Source organism: Hemicordylus capensis, chromosome 4 (assembly GCF_027244095.1).
Source record: "Hemicordylus capensis ecotype Gifberg chromosome 4, rHemCap1.1.pri, whole genome shotgun sequence".
Classification (NCBI taxonomy): domain Eukaryota; kingdom Metazoa; phylum Chordata; class Lepidosauria; order Squamata; family Cordylidae; genus Hemicordylus; species Hemicordylus capensis.
This window is the reverse complement of record NC_069660.1, coordinates 258,512,513-258,532,594: the sequence shown is the minus strand read 5'-3', so window position 1 is coordinate 258,532,594 and position 20,082 is coordinate 258,512,513. Positions and strand designations below refer to the sequence as shown.

The window sequence follows — 20,082 nt, the reverse complement described above, 5'->3', positions numbered from 1 at the left end:
GTGGCCTGGCCACCACTTCCTCTTGTCACCTGGCACTTTCTCTCGCTGCCCAGCGGTGGTCACCTTCCTCTCCCCCTCTCCCTCCCCTCACTCATGAAGTCTCACAAGTACTGCACGCATGGGATTAGCCACTGGTATGTCTTAGCACATTAAATATATAGATATTTCAACATTTTTCATGTTACGTGTCCTAGTTTGCCCTTGAAGGAGGTTTCGGCCGAAACTCATTGGGCTCAAATAAATAGTTTATGGCACCGTGGGACTTTTGTCTCTTCATTTGTTTCAGTAGTATCAACCATAGTATTCATCTGAAGCTTCTGAGGGCTCCCACCCTGCTCATGTGCGGGGAGAGCAGGCTTAGCCCGCTCTCCCTGCTTCTCTTCCCAAACCGAGTCTCACTGATCGTGAGACCCGGCTCAATGTCTTCAAGAATGCAGCAACCAGATTGGTCTCTGAGTCATATAGAAGAGACCATTTTATTCCTATACTAAAAGAACTACACTGGCTCCTGATAAGTTTCTGGGCAAAATATATAAAGCCTTAAACAGCTTAGGCCCAGGTTATTTAAGAGAATGAAGCTAATCTCATGATGAGGAAAAACCAGGCTAAGGGAGCCCTGCCCGGTTTTCCTCCATCGTGAGAACCACCAGGCTTGCAGGCAAGCCTGGTGGTTCAACTGCAGCAAAAGTAGCCCTCCCCTAAAACAAGGTTAGCGGAGCGAGCCCTCCACTAACCCAGTTTTCTTGATTGTGAGATGCCACACTGCAGTGACTCACAAGGAGACCCCCAACTGGGAGGCTACAAAAAGCCTCCCGGTGTCAGGGGTCTCCCCAGAATGCCCCATGCACTTACACGGGGCATTCTGGGATTTCCGGGGGCCAGGCAGCCCCCAATCCTCACTGTCCCTACCAGCTCCGTGACATCATGTGGTAATCGTGTGGTATACGCCAGTAATTGTATGGGTTGTGTTTGGGGAGAGCAGGTCAACCCTCTCCCACACAAGCCCTGCAGGCTCTCCACACTGCTCACATGGAGAGCCTCAATGTCTTCTTTGCCATGAGCCCCATCACCCATTGATATCATTTGGAGAGGTTCGTCTGCAGTTGCCACCAGCTTGTCTGGTGGCTACTCAGGGGCAGGCCTTCTCTGTTGCTGCCCTGAGACCCTGGAGTGTGCTCCCTCCTGAAATAAGTGTTTCCCCATCTCCGACACCTTCTAAAAAGTCCCTAAAAACTCATTTTTTTCCACTGACACTTTGAAACTTGACTGTGGTTTTCATTTTTGTTTTCACTTACTTTATGTTGTTGTCAACCGCCCAGGGTGGAAGCATGGGGCGGTCTACAAATTTGAGAAATACATGCATAAATAAATAATGAATAATCTCCCCCAAGCCAAACTGGCTCTAATATGAAGCCCTGAAAAAGCATAACTGAAAAGCCCTGACAGTTCATAGTGGGTGCTGGAATCACGTGGTACTCCATGAAGCAGTGACTCACATTATATATTGTATTACATGCTGAAATCTGACTCAGATCAAATAGTGTTAGAACCTGACTGACATTGTACTGGTCTGCATGCTGGTTTGCATCAAGGTGACTCATGGAGTGCATTAATCACGGATCCAAAGACCTTTCCCTTTTGGGTGCAACTGTTAAGCTTCTTCACACTATGCTAGACTCTGACAGTTGTATTAGAATTCCACAAGTGTGTCAATAGCTGAGATGAGAGCCAGTGTGGTGTAGTGGTTAGAGTGCTGGACTAGGACCGGGGAGACCTGAGTTCAAATCCCCATTCAGCCATGAAACTAGCTGGGTGACTCTGGGCCAGTCACGTCTCTCTCAGCCTAACCTACTTCACAGGGTTGTTGTGAAAAAGAAACTCAAGTATGTAGTACACTGCTCTGGGTTTCTTGGAGGAAGAGCGGGATATAAATGTAAAAATAAAATGATGATGATGATGATGATAATAATAATTAATAGCTACATCGGGCAATGAATAACAAGCTTCCTGTATCATTTGAACAACAGCAAGACACGCCTTTTCAGCAATGAAGCTCATTTTGTGACCTTGGGTCACTCACTATAGCTCAGTCTAACCTGCCTCACAAGGTTGTTGTGAGGCAAAAATAGGGATGAGGATGCCATGAAGGCCATGCTGGATAAAAAGTCAGAAACACATAACATATACTTCCCTAAATCCTGTGGAGCTGCTGATATAAATTAGTGTAACATCAACACCAGGCTCAGAGTTACTGGCAATTCTGCAAACCATCATAAGAACAGCCCTGTTGGATCAGGCCCAGTCTTACTGTCTACAAATATTGTTAGATAAGAGGGATTATTTTTGCAAATTCCTCAAGTTGGATGTCAGATAAAGATCCTCCTGTCTCATACATAGAGAAGAAAATGTCTCTGAAGTGTTTCACTGCTCAGTTTTCTAATTACTGCTAGGAAAGACAATGTTTAAGAATAAATAGGATAAACTTATTCTGTTTAAGTCACACTGTTTTCTCATGCTACAACTATTATGTCAATAGTAGAAATGTCTGTCTGTCTATCTTCCTGTTTTCAAGGTCATGAGGTTACGTTTGTATAGCTTTAAAAACAGGGGTATAGTCCAGTCAAAATGAAGTTATTCTAAGGCCCAAACCGGAACGGACACAGATCTGTGACCAGAATCTCCTGTGATGTTAAAAAGTATTAATAGCAGCTATGGGAGAAGGAGATTGACATGCTGAGGGAGGGGAGGCATTTTCCTATTTTGAAATGTCCCCCATAGATCTTCTCCCTGATGAGGACAGGCACTTATAAATACTCAATACCTGCAAGGGCCACAGCACCCATGACATTAAATCCATCTTTAGAAGTGAGGTTTAACTTGTAAGTAGCCCCAAAATGGTATCTTTATCTTTAAAAATAAGCCAAACAGGGCCCCAATTCAGGCCAGAAGTGAGGTATACAGTGGGATTAGCACTCTCCCCTTGCTCCATTTTCACCCCCCAAAATCTCCTCTGAAGTGGTGATTTGCAGCAAATTCCTCTTTGAGGCATATAGTTCTGGAAGAGTGGGCTATTTGGATTGGCTAACCATAGGGGAAAGGGTTATACAGCCTTTCTGTGTGGACAGATTTTAATTCAAATTGCCCTGCTTCCATCAGCTGCTATTAATTCTTTGAAAAACATGGGAGATCCCCCACACAGCATCTTTTTTTGGCCTTATGTCCCATTGATTTAGACACATGGCTAACTCTTCCACTGAAATTAATTGGATATAAAAGTGCTCCGCTTTCTTGTACCTCTTTTGTCCATAATTGCATTTGATGGAAATATTCTAGTACAGCTGGCAGGACTCTAACGATCTAGGCACTCTGCCCAACTGATTCCCTAACATCATTAGGTACCATTCTTTTTACTAAGGGGCAATGTTCTAGTGCCTGTAATCTAACATCCCACAGCTCATGGCATATATTATAATGAACAGCATAGTTTCCAAGTAGAGTGAGTGTGTGTGTGTGTGTGTGTGTGTGTGTGTGTGTGTGTGTGTGTGTGTGTAAGGGAAGAGGAACAGAAGAAAATGGAGCAACTTCATACATTCTAACTTTCCCCCCAGGTTCCATGGAGATTTCTGGCCAGCATCTCCAGGTTAAAGAGCACCCCCTTCTTCCCACTCCAGGATTTTGGACACATTAGTGTACAGTCAAAAGACTTCTGCATATCCCTCCAAATGTAATACATTCAAACTGTTTTCCACTTCTAAGCTAGATAACATCAAAGTATATGGCGAGTGCTTCGCACTGAGTCTTAATATGCAACAACACGGTGCAAGTCAATGATATTGTCCACTAGGGGCATTTTACCACTATGTGTGCAGTGAGGCTTATGCCGGAGTAAGCGTGTTTAGGATTTCAGCCTTAACTCTCTACATAACTAATTTGTATTTCTCTGACTTCTTTATTAGGAAGGGTATTTAGCTTACCAAGTACACTCTGGAAAAGAAGGGCGAAATGAATATGAGCAGACTTGTAGCCAGGAGGGGCTAGCCCCCCCCCCCCCTGCACTTTTTTCTTTGCTTCCTCTATAAACACATACTTTTCAAATGCTATATTGTAATGTTATAGAGCACAATCAAGGTGGTAAAACCTGCCCCCTACTTTTTTCTGCCCCCACCCCACAACCTTTAAGCCCGCTGTGGGCCTGAATATGATATGCGTAGTGCTTCTTGTAGTGCTCAGACTGAAAATTCTTGCTTTTTCTGAAATGGCATCTCTTATTATGCCATCATCTGTACTAAAAGGGAAATGGGGCGAAACAAAACAGAGTGTTTGGGATGTGAGGCAGTGGAACAAAGTTGCAGACTAATCAAGAGTGTTCTTCTGGTGAACTAAACAAAGCCATCATATTTTCTTGGTTCCCCCCGCCTACAAAAGAATTGCTGGTAATAATCATGATTTGGCCTACCCATGTCTTGACTTGGATAACTAAGGTTGCCATCTTAACTTTGGTAGTAGGAATGTGCACGAAATGCATTTTAGATGTCGAATTGAAGCACATCCTTTTAACACGGAGGGAGAACACATCCATATCTGCTCCTCCGCTGCTTGCTGGCCATGTGCATGCTGGTGTCACACGAGGCAGCTGGGGGAGAGCACCGCTGGCATGCAATGATACCTGGCGCGCGGGGTGGTGTGTGCAATTAAGGAAGTGGTGGCAGAGGAGCAGGTATGGACCTGCTCTCCTCTGTGTTAAAGGGGATGTGTAATCCCTCCATGTTAAGGGGATGTGCTGCGATTTAGTGTCCGAATCATGTTTCATGCATATCCATATTTGGTAGACACTAGTTGAAATCTTTAAAAGAGGTTTGATTGGACCTCTTTATATTTCTACATGTTTATACTGACATCCTGACTAAATTACTCAATTGAATTCCTATTGAAATTACAGTGAGTAGTCCTTTAGAGTAACTCCGGAGAGTTAGCAACTTTTTTTTGGGATGTCGGTTTGGATGCCAGCTAAGAAAACGTTTGTGAACTCCAAGTAGAATAATGAAATCGTACTGCAAGGTCTTACCATAACACCCTTGCATAACTGAAACCAGTTCTTCCTAACGCAATAAAAGGGCATGCATTAAACAATGCTGTGTTTCTTGAGACACAGCACAATAATATACAAAGTGTGAACAAGGAGGCTAATTCAGAATCAGTGTGTGAGATAGTAAGTAAACCCCTAGTGTCCTTCGCACAATTAATCGGCTATTCACAATCAGGTGCCTAACTAATTGGGTAACAAACCACCCTGCAGAGGAAAGCTGCAAGACTGAATCTGGGTACCCTGTTTTACATAAAGGTCCTGAGTTAGGTCTGAACCATGACAGTTAGTGGGAACTTGTCATACCAAAATCAAAATAATTTCCAGAGGACCTATAGAAAAAGAGTGGTTAATGCTCATGTCTGGACAGGGTTACAAGGTCATTTCTAAGCATTTGGGGCTCCATACATCCACTGTCAGACAGACAATCTACAAATGGAAAAAATTGAAGACTACAGTGAGTCCACACAGGAGTATGGATGGAAAGGTCTATCAATGGCTACTAGAGGTCTATCAGGAGAGGTCTATCAATGGCTACTAGTCGGAGGGCTGTGGGCCACCTCCAGCCTCAAAGGTAGGATGCCTCTGAGTACCAGATGCAGGGGAGTAACAGCAGGAGAGAGGGCATGCCCTCAGCTCCTGCCTGTGGCTTCCAGCGGCATCTGGAGAGCCTCTGTGTGAAACAGGATGCTGGACTAGATGGGCCTTGGGCTTGATCCAGCAGGGCTGTTCTTATGTGGTTATGTACAGGTGTGCACGGACTGTTTGGCGTGGTTTGGGCCAAATTTGGACCAACACAGGGGTATGTGAACCAGTTCAATGAACCAGTTTGAACTGGTTTGGAGTGGTTCATGATCAAACTGCTCAAATTGGCCTGGTTTGCAGCAGTCTGGTTTGTGATCAAACCAGTTCTGCACATGCCTACTCAGGAGCAGTGGTCCTGCCAAGATCACCCCAAGAGAAATCAGGAAAATCATCTATTAAGTTACGAAGAATCCCAGACTAACATCTAAAGATCTGCAGGCCTCTCTTGCTGTAGCTGATGTGAGGGTTCATGCATCACCCATCATGGATAAACTGAATGTGAATGGTGTTCAGGGGAGGATAGTTAGGAAGAAACTACTGCTCTCCAAAAATAACATTGCTGCCTGGCTCAGATTCACCAAGGGGCATCTGGATGACCCACAAGACTTCTGAAAAAGGTTTATCTGGACAGATGAATAAAAAATAGAACTTTTCAGACCCAATCACAAATGTTTTGTTTGGCAAAAAAATCAATCACTGCTATCCAGAGTAAGAACCTCATCTCAACTATCAAACATGGTGGTAGAGACATCACCGTCAAGTGCTGCTTTGCTGTATCAGGGCCTGGAAAGCTTGCCATCATTGATGAAACCATGAATTCAGCTGCATATCAGAAATGCCAGGCCATCTGTCTGAGAATGGAAACTGAGCTGAAAGTGGGCCATGCAGCAATACAACAACCCTAAACATGCAAGTAAGTCTATGACAGAATGGCTGAAGAAGAAGAGGTTCCATGTTTTGGGGTGGCCGAGCCAAAGTCCCGACCTAAACCCTATTGAAATGTTGTGGCAAGACCAGAAGTGAGAGGAGAGCTGGTCTTGTGGTAGCAAGCATGACTTGTCCCATTAGCTAAGCAGGGTCCGCCCTGGTTGCATCTGAATGGGAGACAATGTGTGAGCACTGCAAGATATTCCCCTCAGGGGATGAAGCTGCTCTGGGAAGAGCAGAAGGTTTCAAGTTCCCTCCCTGGCTTCTCCAAGATAGGGCTGAGAGAGATTCCTGCCTGCAACCTTGGCGGAGCCGCTGCCAGTCTGTGAAGACAACACTGAGCTAGATAGACCAATGGACTCCGTATATGGCAGTTTCCTATGTTCCTTTCCTATGTTCCTATGAGCTGTTCATACAAAGAAGCCCTCAAATGTCACAGAGCTGAAAGAGGTTTTTTTTTATGGAAGTATGGGCCAAGATTCCTCCAAGTCGATGTGAGGGACTGATCACCATTTACAAGAAACATTTAGTTTCAGTTATTACTGCTCAAGGAGGTGCCACCAGTTACTGAATGAAGGGTTCACAAACGTTTTCACACAAGGATGCTTACTGAATCTTTCTGTTGGGTGAATATTCACAATATATCCTTCTTGCCCAAGTCAGTTATTCAATGGAGTTGCCTTTCTCTCATCAGGCTTTAGCTTAGGGTCTAACCATGTTTTGAATAAGAATTGTGCTCGCACACAGACCATCCTAGGGGTGTAGCAACTTTTCCTCAGCACTGTAGATAAAGTTCTGTTGTTACAGGTGTGTGGAAAGGCAGCTTGTATATAGGCAGGGTGGGAGGATTCCTTATTATTTTGGACTTCCCTGTCGGTGAGGGCTGGGTCACACACAGTGTCAGCTGGGGAGTGACCCAGATGTTCCTCTCACAATAACATGGTTAGCAAAGTGCAGTGTTTCATTGATCTCTGTCAGGAGTGAAAGGCAACTCTTCAGAAAGTAACAAGATCATACTTAGAATGTTGTATGGTGCTTTTTGGATGTGCAAAGTGCTTCACATTATTGTCCTGATGCAATGACAACAGCCCTGAAAGGTAAATACTATTATCTTCATATTACACTGGAGGCTGAGAAGCTTCCTAAGGCCACCTAGTGAGTTCATGACAAAGGCAAGATTCAGGCTGAGAAAGTTTTGATTTGCAGCTCAGCCTCTTAGCCACTATGCTAGACCAGCTCTCTGAGTCAGGGATTGTCAATGTCTATGGAGGCTAAACTTGTTAACTTCATCCGTGCCCTCTTGACTTCTGCTATTAAGGGTCAAGTCTCTGCCTGTCTTATAAACACATCCGGAGTTCCATTTTGTGGGCATGCTAAGTATGAGATGGTATTCTGGGAACTGGTGCGCTCTCTCTCTCTCTCTCTCTCTGTGTAAAGTTGTCTGGGTCTTGAGTATCACAGGGTACACCTCTTGCCATGTGAGCCCTCTTCCTAAACATTAAGGGGAGCAGAGCCTTTTTAGTGGTGGCTCAAAACTAGAGTTCCTTCTTCCTTGATTTCAGATTGATACACACCTTTCCTTTGGGATGTGTGTGTAAATACCTATATTGGTTTCATTATGGATGTTTTGTTTGATTACTTACAAATTTTAGAGCATTGACACTATTGTTGTCCTATCTGTAGTTTTCCTTGGTGGTGTTTTTTCCCCTTTTTCAGAGTTTAAAATTAATTGCTGCTTTATGAATCATTTTAAGAACCATTATGATGGGGAAGCTGTAAACAAATATAGTAAATGAGAGTAAATAAATATATTAGGCACCACTGGGACTGGGGAGTGTTCTTGTTGGTAAAATCCTGTACGTGGACCGATAAACTAATGGCACAGGTAAGGAGATCTCGATGCATGCTCTCCTAGCCCGTTCCAAATTGTGCCCTCTGCCGTTAGGCAGACAGAGAAGCCAACAAAAGGGGCGAGCTCAGCGTGTAGGGATATATGTTCTACTCCTTTGTGCTTGTCTTTGCTTGCTAACTTAGAAGAAGGAAACAAGGATCAAGTGCACGCTAAACAAAAAAAAAAAAAAAAAGCATGTCAATCCCTGCTCAATGAAAAGCAAAGCGCTTATACGCTGAAATCTACACAACACTAATCCCGGGGCGCAGAGTATAGGTTACCCGGGATGAGCCAGACAGGTAGGGCGGGAGCTGCGGAGGAGAGCCTCAGTGCTACACGAGGGCAGAAATGCTGCCTGCTGCAGAGGACGGGGGAGAGATTTGGGTTTTTCTCTCTCCCAGCCTTTCGCGTCCGGGTAAACTGTACGCTAATATTTGGACATTATCAGGACTCTTTCCCCCAACAGCTCAGCTCCCTATCCTCAGCCTGGATTTCCAGGTGCCATTGCTGATTCGCAACGCCCTGGCAGCGTGCAAAACGATCTAATTCCTGCTGAACCTGCCCATAGCCTTCAGAACAGCGTTTCATACTGGGCTGGTTGCTTGGTGGACGAGAAGAGCCGAAGCGTTCCCCCTCGCCAAAGCCCTCGCCACGAGCATCTCTACTTCTCAAGCTGCCGCTAGCTTTTCTGGGGAGTCAGGGCTCTTGGTCACACCCTTATCTTTCTCATAGCAAACTAAGCGATCTTCTGACCCTCTTCCTCCATCCCCTGCTACCACTACAGATGGCAGAGCTGGGGGTGAAGCTTGCTGGCAAAGCCTATCCCTGGCGCCCCCTCCAAGCTGCAGCTGGTTTCCCACTCCAAATGAGACCCCCGACCCAACCTCAATTCTAGCAACAGTCTAAAATCCTAGCAAAATCAAGGCAGCCACCACATAATCAAGCCAGTGAATCCTCCTCTTCCTCCTCCTCCTCCTCGGCAACCAGCAAATTGACATCTCCCCCACCTCTTGCTTAAAGCTCCTCTGGATCAATACAATTTGCCAGGGGCTACTAACGCCCCGCACGATCTCCAGTCACGCAGTCTCTTTGGTCGTGAAGGACCCTGAAGACCTGTGGCATGCAGGGGCTGAGCGAAGTATGCCGATTACAGATCTGAGGAAGCTCGCCTCAGCCCAAAGGGTACGGGAAGAAAGTACTAAAGTGGGCTTCTATTTGCACCCCCAGGAACAAAAAGAAAAATACTCGGTTTCGTTTGCTACTGTCCATCAGCGAGAGAGGGAGGGAGGGAGGCGAGTCGGTCTAGGGGAGTTTGAGCAGAGCCCTAACCCACGCGCTCGAACAGAGATCCAGAGCTCGATGTGGTGGCGGGTACTTACAATCTCCCCTTCGATCCCGGGAGCCGGGTGGAAATCTTTGCATTGCTCACATCCGTTAGCAGAACGCTCTTCAGCCGGGGACGGCGGCTCGCCAGCCATGCGCATGCGTCCCGAACTTGTCTAGGAAGCACGGTTTGTTGTAGCTTCCACTCTCTGGCTTGGCCTCCCCCACACCTGCTCACACGCTCTTTTGCCTCCTTTTCAGTCACCCCAAAATGTCCCGGGTCTCCCCGGCCCGCCCCCCAACCCCAGCACCTTCCCGCGCTCTTGCTACTCCGAGGGGCAGCAGCGGGCTGGAGGCACTGAGAAGTGAAGCAGGAGACCGCCCTTCGCCCTCCGGAGGCAGCCTTCGCTTGCCTCCTTTCCGCGCTTCAAGACCCTGGACAGCTCCTGGAAAGCCGCCCTGCGCGTTCGGCTCCTCACTCGCCACCCTCCCGCTTGGCTACCGAAAACACACACAGGCACGTGCGTGCATGAATGCCAGCTCAGGCAATTGACATCTGGGGCAACAAACATCTGCAACAAACACATTGTGAAAACAGATTGGAGGGAGGGGAGGAGGCGAGAGGGAGGGGAAGGGAAGGGAAGGAGGCGTCTCCAACTTCTGTTGAGATCCCCTTCAGGGAGGAGAAATGGAGGGATAAACAAGAGTGTTTGTCGAGAAGGAAAAGAAAAGCAGGGCGGGGAGAAAGCTCTGCTGCTGTATATTCTCTGTCATGAGCTTTCCTTTGCTCCCCCGCCTTCTCGTTACATCTGGATGGTCTTGATGGGAGGACATGGGCTGATTGAAGGAAACTCTTAAGTATGTAATTCCAGGAACGCTCTCCCTTGTTAGCCGCATCGATCTTTTTAATTTTTATTTCACAGAGCCTCGCTCGCCCCATCCTGATAGGCGTGCATGGCAAACGGAAGTCGGGCGGTCTCATCTTGGGAAACTAAGCAAATGAGTCTCCATCAGGGAAACTCGCAATTAAAAAGAAATTCCCGCAACGGTTTCCCCGTCGGGGAGACGCATACGCAAGTGTCTTGCAAAGGATTCAGTGTTAAACCGATCCAGTTGCCAAGCTCCACTTGGCGCCGGCGGCTTAAGGACTTGCCTTATATATATATATTTTATTTTTACGGCCTCCCTCTTGGCCCACGCTCAGAGAAGATGCGACGCAATCTTTCCCCTGAAACTGAAATTGATCAGATACATAAATAACCTACGCGTCACTTCCTCCTGCTTCTCGGGAGCTTGAATCAGGGCTCCCTGGTTACCGAGAGAGGAGAGAGCGTGCACAAATAGCCGCGGTAATAATGACTGCTCGCTTCCTGTTTTGATTGGCGCAGAAATCCGAGATCCAGAGAAGCAAAACACACACCAGCATCACCCGTCCCAGCCCGTCCCCCACCACTACGCAAGTCGAGTCAAGCTGATGAAACTGTGCTTTCCCGCTTACACCTAGACCACAAGTGCCTTTGCTATTTGCAGCTCAGGGACGACAGATGTAAAGGCTGCCCTGATTATTATTAATTTGCTGGGAAGTACGCCTCATTAAAACACTGGGACTAGACATTTCTCCCCCTTGACTGTTTTCCTCTGATCCCTTCCATACAGCCCCATTCTGTTTGGGAGAGCTGGTCTTGTGGTAGCAAGCATGACTTGTCCACCTAGCTAAGCAGGGTCTACCCTGGTTGCATATGAATGGGAGACTAGAAGTGTGAGCACTGTAAGATATTCCCCTCAGGGGATGGAGCTGCTCTGGGAAGAGCAGAAGGTTCCAAGTTCCCTCCCTGGCATCTCCAAGATAGGGAGAGAGATTCCTGCCTGCAACCTTGGAGAAGCTGCTGCTAGTCTGTGAAGACAATACTCAGCTAGATAGACCAATGGTCTGACTCAGAATATGGCAGCTTCCTATGTTTTTTCCAAGCTCGGCCAGGGCCCCTGAAACCTGTATACACAACCATGAGCAGGATCCAGTCTAGTCTTGTGCTAGTGGAAGGATATATTGTAAGGATGTCTCACAAAGGAAGGAATCTTTGTTCTAGACTAGCTCTTGTGCTGGCTGGATATGTTGTGCAACCTCCTGCTACTTCTTGAGCAACCTTCTTCTGCTTTCAGAATCCCTCTTCTTCTGTTTGTGGTTGCACAACATGGTGGAGAGCAGCACAAACCATTTGAAGGCACATATGACCTCATCTTGTTAGCACAATACTAGTCTGGATCCTGCTCCATGCCATAACATGTGTATCAGCAGCAAGGAAAAGAACAAGTTTGAGCAGAGGCTACTCACCACTGAGTAGGCCAGGAATTTTAGCCTGTGCTCACCATGGCTCAGTCTCCAAAGAGACCTGCTCTCAGGACTAGGTCCACCCTGTAGCTTGTAATGAGCTTCTCAGCACATGCAGAGTGCATGTCTCACTTCACTGGAGGGTTGATTCACATATAACTCCAAAGTGTGGATGGGCCAACAGCAGTGGGATGCAAGAGCAAGCCCTCCTCACCACCACCAGTATTCCCTCTAAGGTGTGTGCATGCGCATTTGCGCACAGGGTTTTTAAAAAAAATATCTGCTAAGTTAATTTTAGATCCCCCTCAAACTGAATCAGGAAGGCTCCCCTTTGAATGCATGTGAGTGCAAACTGGCTTGTGTCACTGTCTTGATACACAGTATCATTGCTTTGATACTGCTGCCCAGAACAAAACTTATTCCACACACAGATGGAAAAAAAGTAGAGAGAACACCGCGCACCACATACCTGTATATAGCCTTGAATGGGAACCAGAAATAAATGCCTATACAAAGGTCCTACTCATCCATTAATCCACTCCCCCCCACCCCGCCTTTTCCATGAATGGCTCAGGTGGGCTGGGAATTCATGCCTAGGAATACTCATCATGCCCAGGTCCCAACTCACATTCAGGGTCCCTTGCATGGCGAGGGAAGGCCACGAGTTGAGCCTAAGACTAGCTTCCACATCTCATTGTGCATACAACATACATGCTGAGACAGTGTGTGAATACTGGAGCCAGCCCACACACAATGGAGCCATTGGAGCCAGCCCACACACAATGGGGTGAGGTCAGAGGGCATGGATTAGAGGCAGGCTTCAGCATAATCACATTTCTCTTTGGAAATAAAGCACTGCCACCTTCATGTTCAGAGGCAGCCAACCTCTGAATATAAGATGTTGGGGCCAAAGAATGAGTGAAGGCTGTTGGCTTCATGCCTTGCTAGTGAGCTTCCCAGCAGCTTCTGGCTGGCCACTGTTGAACTCAGAATGTTGGGATGGGGCTCTCAGTGGCAGAGCACCTCCTTTGCATGCAGAAGGTCGCAGGTCCAACCCCTGGCATCTCCAGATAGGACTGAGAAAGACCCCTCTCTGAAACCTTGGAGAGCCACTGAGAATCCGTGTAAAGAATACTGAGCTAGATAGATACATGGTCTGGGCCTTTGGGTCTAAAATCCAACAGAGCTCTTCATATATTCTGGTCTAGGCTAGGGTACATTTTCCAGGCAGCATTGCACCCTGATGCTTTTCATTTTAGAAAGAAGTGGTTGCAAACAACCTTTTTTCTAAAGGAGACTCAGATTTGAATGAGAGCCCCCTATTTTCCCCAGAAGAAGCCTGTCTGAGAAAGTTGTACTCACATCACTGGGTTGTTCTGGGAAAATCCCGTGTTTCCTGAATGCTGCTTCTTTACATTTAGGGCATCTTAGAGGCTCCGAGGAGACACAGCTGCGTAAGGCCAGCTCTGCCAAGAGGCCTCCTAGTAAGGCATCGAGTGGACCCAGAGCTGCCGCTTCCCTCCAAAGCAGCGTCCCTTTTCGGAAAGCTGAGATGTTAGAGAAAGGGGCAGCTGGCGGAGGTGGCTGAAAGGATAGATGGCAGGGTGGAGGCTGAAAGAATGGCCTAGGGAAGAGAGGCCAGCTGGGAAGTAAGCCTGAGAGGGTCTGGAGGAGGATCTGGAGAGTTGGATGGAAGCATGGAGGGACAGAAGAAGAGGGAAAGAAAGAGAGAGAAACACAAAACAAAGATTACTAAAAGGCTGGCAAGCCTAGCCTAAGCAGCTAGGCTTTAAGTCAGAAGCATCTTAGTTTAAGGGCTGTGTTAACTTTTAAACTTAGCCAAACTAGGAGCCCTATTCACATGTCATGTTCAACACTTTTACCATCTGCGCACAGTGTACGCTGGTACAGATTGGTATGTTGTGTAGACAATGCTGAGCTAGATAGACCAATGGTCTGACTTGGTATAAGGCAGCTTCCTATGTTCCTATTCACATGTTATGTTGAATGCAGATACAGCAATACACTTCTGGTCTGTACCATGTGTTTGAGGGACCTGTAACCAGGTTCGTTTTAAACAGGTACAGTGAATCACACAAAAACATGTACATATGTACAGACATCTGAATGCAGGTTCAAATAAATATCTGAATAGGGCTATAGTCTTTGTTGTATAGTGTACAGAAACTATGTGGGTTTTGGAGGTCCATGGGACAAGTTGTTTTTGCCTAAACAAGAACCACGTGGATGCAGAACATGACAATCCAATGCTGACACTTATTATTACTGCCAGACTATCTGCAGGATAGTTTCTCCTGCTTCCAGACTGGTGCTTTATTACCAAGTCAGAAGCTCAAGAGAAACAATATGACCAACCTCCTGCAGACATTTCATCTGATGCTGTGTAGATGGCCTTGGTATTATTTCCATCTCCCACCTATGGGTGAGATGGTTCGAAGGATACATGGATTGGAGGATCTGTATTGGCCAACAAACCATCAAGGAACTCCATGACAATGGGCTAACCCCAACTGCAGTGCAAAAGTACGTTGTGTATACATGAAGAACAAAAGTCTTTACCACATGATATATAATGCAAGGTTTCCTCTCCAAAGTTTTAAAAGTGGGCTTGTGTTTTATACCACTTTTGTTTAGAAGTTAATCTCCTTTGTCTCTATTCTTCTCAGATTTCCCCCTCTCTTTAATGCACAATGCAATAGGGGTGTGCAATTCGGATTTTCGGGTGATTCGACTCGGACCCGAGCCGAATCACCCCCGTTCTGTTTTGTGCCCGAATCTGGGTCACCCGAATCACCCTTGATTCGGTTCGGATTCGGATTTAATCCGAATCCGAATCTGAATCGATTCGGGGGGGTAAAAAGGGGCCCAGGGGCAAAATTTTGGGGTGGAGTGGTAGTGCCCAATGGGTAGAGTCTACCACCCCAATTTCAGGGGGATTGGGCAAAGTCCTGATTTTTTGTGAATTTTTAAAGTTTTAGTGACTTTGGGGCAGTTCGGGGGCATAGCATGGGATTTGGGCAAAAGGAGTGGGGTGGGGTGGTAGTGCCTAATGGGTGCAGGCTACCACCCCAATTTCAGGGGGATTGGGCAAAGGGCTGATTTTTGGTAAATTTCTGAAAATTTCATGTCTTTGGGGCAGATTGGGGCATATTGGGGCAGAAAGTGGGGGCTGGGGCAGAATAGTGGGGTGGGGTGGTAGTGCCTCATGGGTGCAGGCTACCACCCCAATTTCAGGGGGTTTGGACAAAGGGGTGATTTTTTGAGAATTTTTGAAGTTTTGGTGACTTTGGGGCAGTTTGGGGGCAGAAAGTGGATCTGCCCCAAAATAGTGGGGTGGGGTGGTAGTGCCTCATGGGTGGAGGCTACCACACCAATTTCAGGGGTATTGGGCAGAGGGCTGATTTTTTGAGAATTTTTGAAGTTTGGGTGTCTTTGGGGCAGATTGGGGGCAGAAAGTGGATCTGCCCCAAAGGAGTGGGGTGGGCTGGTAGATAGTGCCTGATGGCTGGAGGCTACCACCCATCCCCAATTTAAGAGTGATTGGGCAGAGGGGTGAATTATGGTGAATTTATTTGTATGAGGTTTGTCTTCATAAGGTGAAGTGTGCTAAATTGATTACTTCCTCATATTATTCATAGTAAAGGAAAGTGTGAAAAAGTGAAAGTGGGGTCATGAGAGTTGTTTAATTGAAAAAAATCTCATTTGCTATGATAGAATGAGAATTCACACCTCAGAAAAAACTTCTGAGGTGTGAATTCTCATTCTATCATAGCAAATGAGATATTTTTCAATTAAACAACTCTCATGACCCCACTTTCACTTTTTCACACTTTCCTTTACTATGAATAATATGAGGAAGTAATCAATTTAGCACACTTCACCTTATGAAGACAAACCTCATACAAATAAATTCACCATAATTCACCCCTCTGCCCAATCACTCTTAAATTGGGGATGGGTGGTAGCCTCCAGCCATCAGGCACTATCTACCAGCCCACCCCACTCCTTTGGGGCAGATCCACTTTCTGCCCCCAATCTGCCCCAAAGACACCCAAACTTCAAAAATTCTCAAAAAATCAGCCCTCTGCCCAATACCCCTGAAATTGGTGTGGTAGCCTGCACCCATTAGGCACTACCACCCCACCCCACTCCTTTTGCCCAAATCCCATGCTATGCCCCCAAACTGCCCCAAAGTCACTAAAACTTTAAAAAATCGCCAAAAATCAACCATGAACCGAATCACCCGAATTTTTTGTGCCCAAAATTCGGGTGATTCGGCTCGTGCCCGAAAAAATTCGGGGGGCATCGGGGGTGATTCGGTTCGGCCCCGAATCACCCGAAATTGTTCGTTTCGGGCACAGATCGTTCTGTGCCCGAAATTTTTTGCACATCCCTACAATGCAAATGTTCCCAGGAAGTGACTTGTGGCGAAACAGGGCTGAAAAGGCTCTGTAAGAACCTTTGAGTCACTTTAAGTGGGGCAGCAGGGAAATGCTTGACTAACAAGCAGAAGGTTGCTGGTTCGAATCCCCACTGGTACTATATTGGGCAGCAGCGATATAGGAAGATGCTGAAAGGCATCATCTCATACTGCGCGGGAGGAGGCAATGGTAAACCCCTCCTGTATTCTACCAAAGAAAACCACAGGGCTCTGTGGGCGCCAGAAGTTGAAACTGACTTGATGGCACACTTTACCTTTAAGAAACTTTGAACAATATGAGCTTTCAGAATAAGCTTTCAGAATTTCACCCAGTTCATCCAGAACTTTCATCTACTCTCTAATACATTATTTGGGCATTTATATTGACCTGGTTTAACAATACCCTTTTGGCACATGTAATTAGGGAAGAGATTATGTTGAGAGTGCACCCATCATGATGTTTTTGGCAGAGGAATCTTGATGCTTTCTTAGTGCATCCTTTTATCACATGGGGAGGGCTTTTCATCTGAATGGCCCCTCTACACATGCTCCATATACCTGTTTAAACATGTATTTGGAGCATGTACAGAAGAACAATGCAGATGAATAGCCTCCTGATGTGATAAAAGGATGTTCTAAGAACCCATCAGGACATCTTCCATGGATGCCATGGCTGGCGCTCTCACAGTGTGGCCCTTTCCCTAAATGAGATGGCACTATCTATATCCTTCCATGATCAATTAATTCCAGCTACATTTGGTACTTAATCATCAAGGAAATGTATATTCTCTCCCTAGTCCCCAGGGAAGATACATCCACATGTATATTGTGGATAAAACATGTTGAAAACTGGGGAGCAAATAAATGATATTGATGCAATTAATGGAGCATGAAACATTTTTTGAAAGGATGACAGATTTTTTAAAAATCAAAACATTTCTTCCCAAGGAAAACAGGATATTGATTGATGATGATGATGATGATGATGATGATATGCAGGTGGTTGAGTACTAGCAGGTTGGAAGCAAAATGCCCTCCCTTTTAGCCACAAATAGGCAGTGGTTTCTACATATTTAGGCAAGCAAATACATTTGAAAATTTAAAAAAGGTAAGGCAAACATTGAAGGTGTCAATTGGAGAACAACCGCAACAGCACAAGTGGGGGAGGGAGAGAATTTTCTTGCTTGAGTCTTTAACAGCTTACAGTATTCTAGAGGTGGGTATGAGGTTAGAAGATATGCAACATGGCTGCAGGCCCCCCTTGTATTAATATAGCAAAATATCACAGAAATGTATAGAAAGTGACAGGGAGAGTCCTTTCATGAGGCAAGGTGGCAAATTCTTGGGGCACAAACATAGCGGCAAGATGCCCGCCTTGCCACCGGTGCTACTGAGCAGCTCTTTGAGAAGGATCTGAGCCTTTCAAGGAGGAATAACTATCACCTTCCTTGCAAAGCTTGCCAGAAAAACAAAGAAGGAAGAGCATGCTGCTGGCCATCTTCCCTTCTCCCCAGCCTTTGTACTACTTTCAATGCTTGCAAAGGTTGGTTCTGAAAGGGGGCTGGCCCTCACCAGGCTTGTGAGGCAAGCAGAAGTGGAGCCAGGGAACAGAGGCATGGGTTCTGCCCCATCCCCAGTGGCCTTGTCGCACACATGCCGAGCGCACCAGTGACGTCCCTTGTGCGTGACAACACGTGCACATAAGCATGGCCCAATCGCCGGAGGGCCCAAGCAAGCCCTCTGGAGCTTATTCCCATCCAGTGTTTGCTGGCTGGGTGCATTTATTTCCCTTTCTCTCCCTCCAGTGAAAGACAGGAAGGGAAATAAATTTTGCTCCAGAGGGATTGAGCTCCAGAGGGATTGCATGGCTCTTCCGTGACTCACGGCTGGGTTCTTACAACTCATCTGCACAATGGTAGCTCCACCCCTGGGGGCAAGGCAGTACCTGGTGCCTTGCCTCAGGTGGAACAATACTTCACCTTGCCCCTGGAAGGCTATGGAACATCAAATTAAGATCACAGCAAATGACATCTGTGAGATGACCCATAACTATGGTGGCCATTATATGTAGCACATCACATCTTACTTGTCCATCACCACCCTTAACAGCACCTTATGTTCCTGGAGAGAGCTGGTGACCGCACAGATCACCCTAATGAAATGAGAAAGAAGGAGATGGAGATGCCTCGACTGTGACAGGATTTAGCTATTATTTATTTATTAGATTTATTTATTAGATTAGCTATCATGTCGTGAAGGCTGTTTCCAGGTGTCCCATTAGATTATCTGCCCCTCTATAGATGTAGGTGTAATTGTCCATACGTTTCCCATAGATGTGTGCTATATAAGACAGTTGATTCTTTTCTAAGTAAGTACTGACATTTTGGAGATTTCTTCCACAAACGTCCATTTTTGTTGTTTTCTCAATTCCATACTATGATATAGAAACATTCCAGAGCTTATGAATCTGCTTTACACCAAGCTGGGTAATTGGTTCATCCACTATTATATACACTAACTGGCAGCAGTTCTCCTATGTGAAATTCCCAGCCTTATCTGGAGATACTAGGAATAGAACCTGGGACCTTCTGCATGCACTCTGCCACTCAGTGACGGCACCTTTACATTTGTAGAACTGGGCTTTTGGTTTCTGTGAGGCTTGAGACTGTTTCTCTGAGACAGCAAGGGAGACTTCTACAGTTCCCTGAGTTGCTCTTTAATCATCGCAATGTGAGTGGTTAAAACCACAGTCAGAATGTCAGAATGCATTACACCAAGACTGATTTGCTTTCTGCTTCTAGTGGATTTCCCTTATCACAAGCAATCCCAGGTTTGAAAAAGGATGTGCTATGCTTTCCCCAATATATAAAGGAGCAACACATTCTTTGCAATGCAAACCATCATTACATTACAGCCTGTCTGCTTGGTGACTCTTTCCTTGCTTTGGTGGCCAACCCTTCAGCAAGAAGCTGGCAGTAAGGAGGAAGGGAGGCTTCCAGAATCTTTCCCATGCTGCTGCAATGGAGGAGGTATGCTGTTTCTGCCTGGAAAAGTCCTAGGGTTCACTTTGGGATCATTTCCTTCAGGGGTTCTTAAAGTTGGATCCCCAGATGTTGTTGGACAACAACTGCCATCATTCCCAGTCAAAAGGAATGAAGGTTACTGTGGTTGGGGATGATGGGAGTTGTAGTCCAATAACATCTGGGGACCCAAGTTTGAAAATGCCAGTTTTACTTAATTCTTTTTTTCTTTTCATTTTTTGTAAGATGAAAGTTGCTCAAGAGAAGCATGGCTTCTCATTCTATCTTCAAGGCAGCTCGGTTCTCCTCTAAACAAACAAACAAACAAACAAACAAACAAACAAACAAACAAACAAACAAACTAGAGAGGTTTGCATCATCCCTATGCAAGATAAAGAAGAGATGAAAGTTGCTCAAGAGAAGCATGGCTTCTCATTCTGTCTTCAAGGCAGCTTGGTTCTCCTCTGAACAAACAAACAAACA

The 20,082-nt window shown here is 46.1% G+C and overlaps 1 protein-coding gene across 2 annotated transcripts in view; it reads right to left on the bottom strand.

The window, feature by feature from the left end:
- RGS20 (regulator of G protein signaling 20) overlaps positions 1-10,486 on the bottom strand; it is a 33,332-nt gene extending 22,846 nt beyond the window's left edge. Inside the window, exon 1 of one of the 2 annotated variants that reach the window (XM_053313528.1) lies at positions 9,866-10,486. In XM_053313528.1, coding sequence (XP_053169503.1) covers positions 9,866-9,970 — 105 coding nt within the window. In that variant the 5' untranslated portion in view covers positions 9,971-10,486. The remainder of the gene's footprint in view (positions 1-9,865) is intronic. The other variant, XM_053313529.1, reaches the window with a different exon arrangement.
- Positions 10,487-20,082: the final 9,596 nt, after the last annotated feature.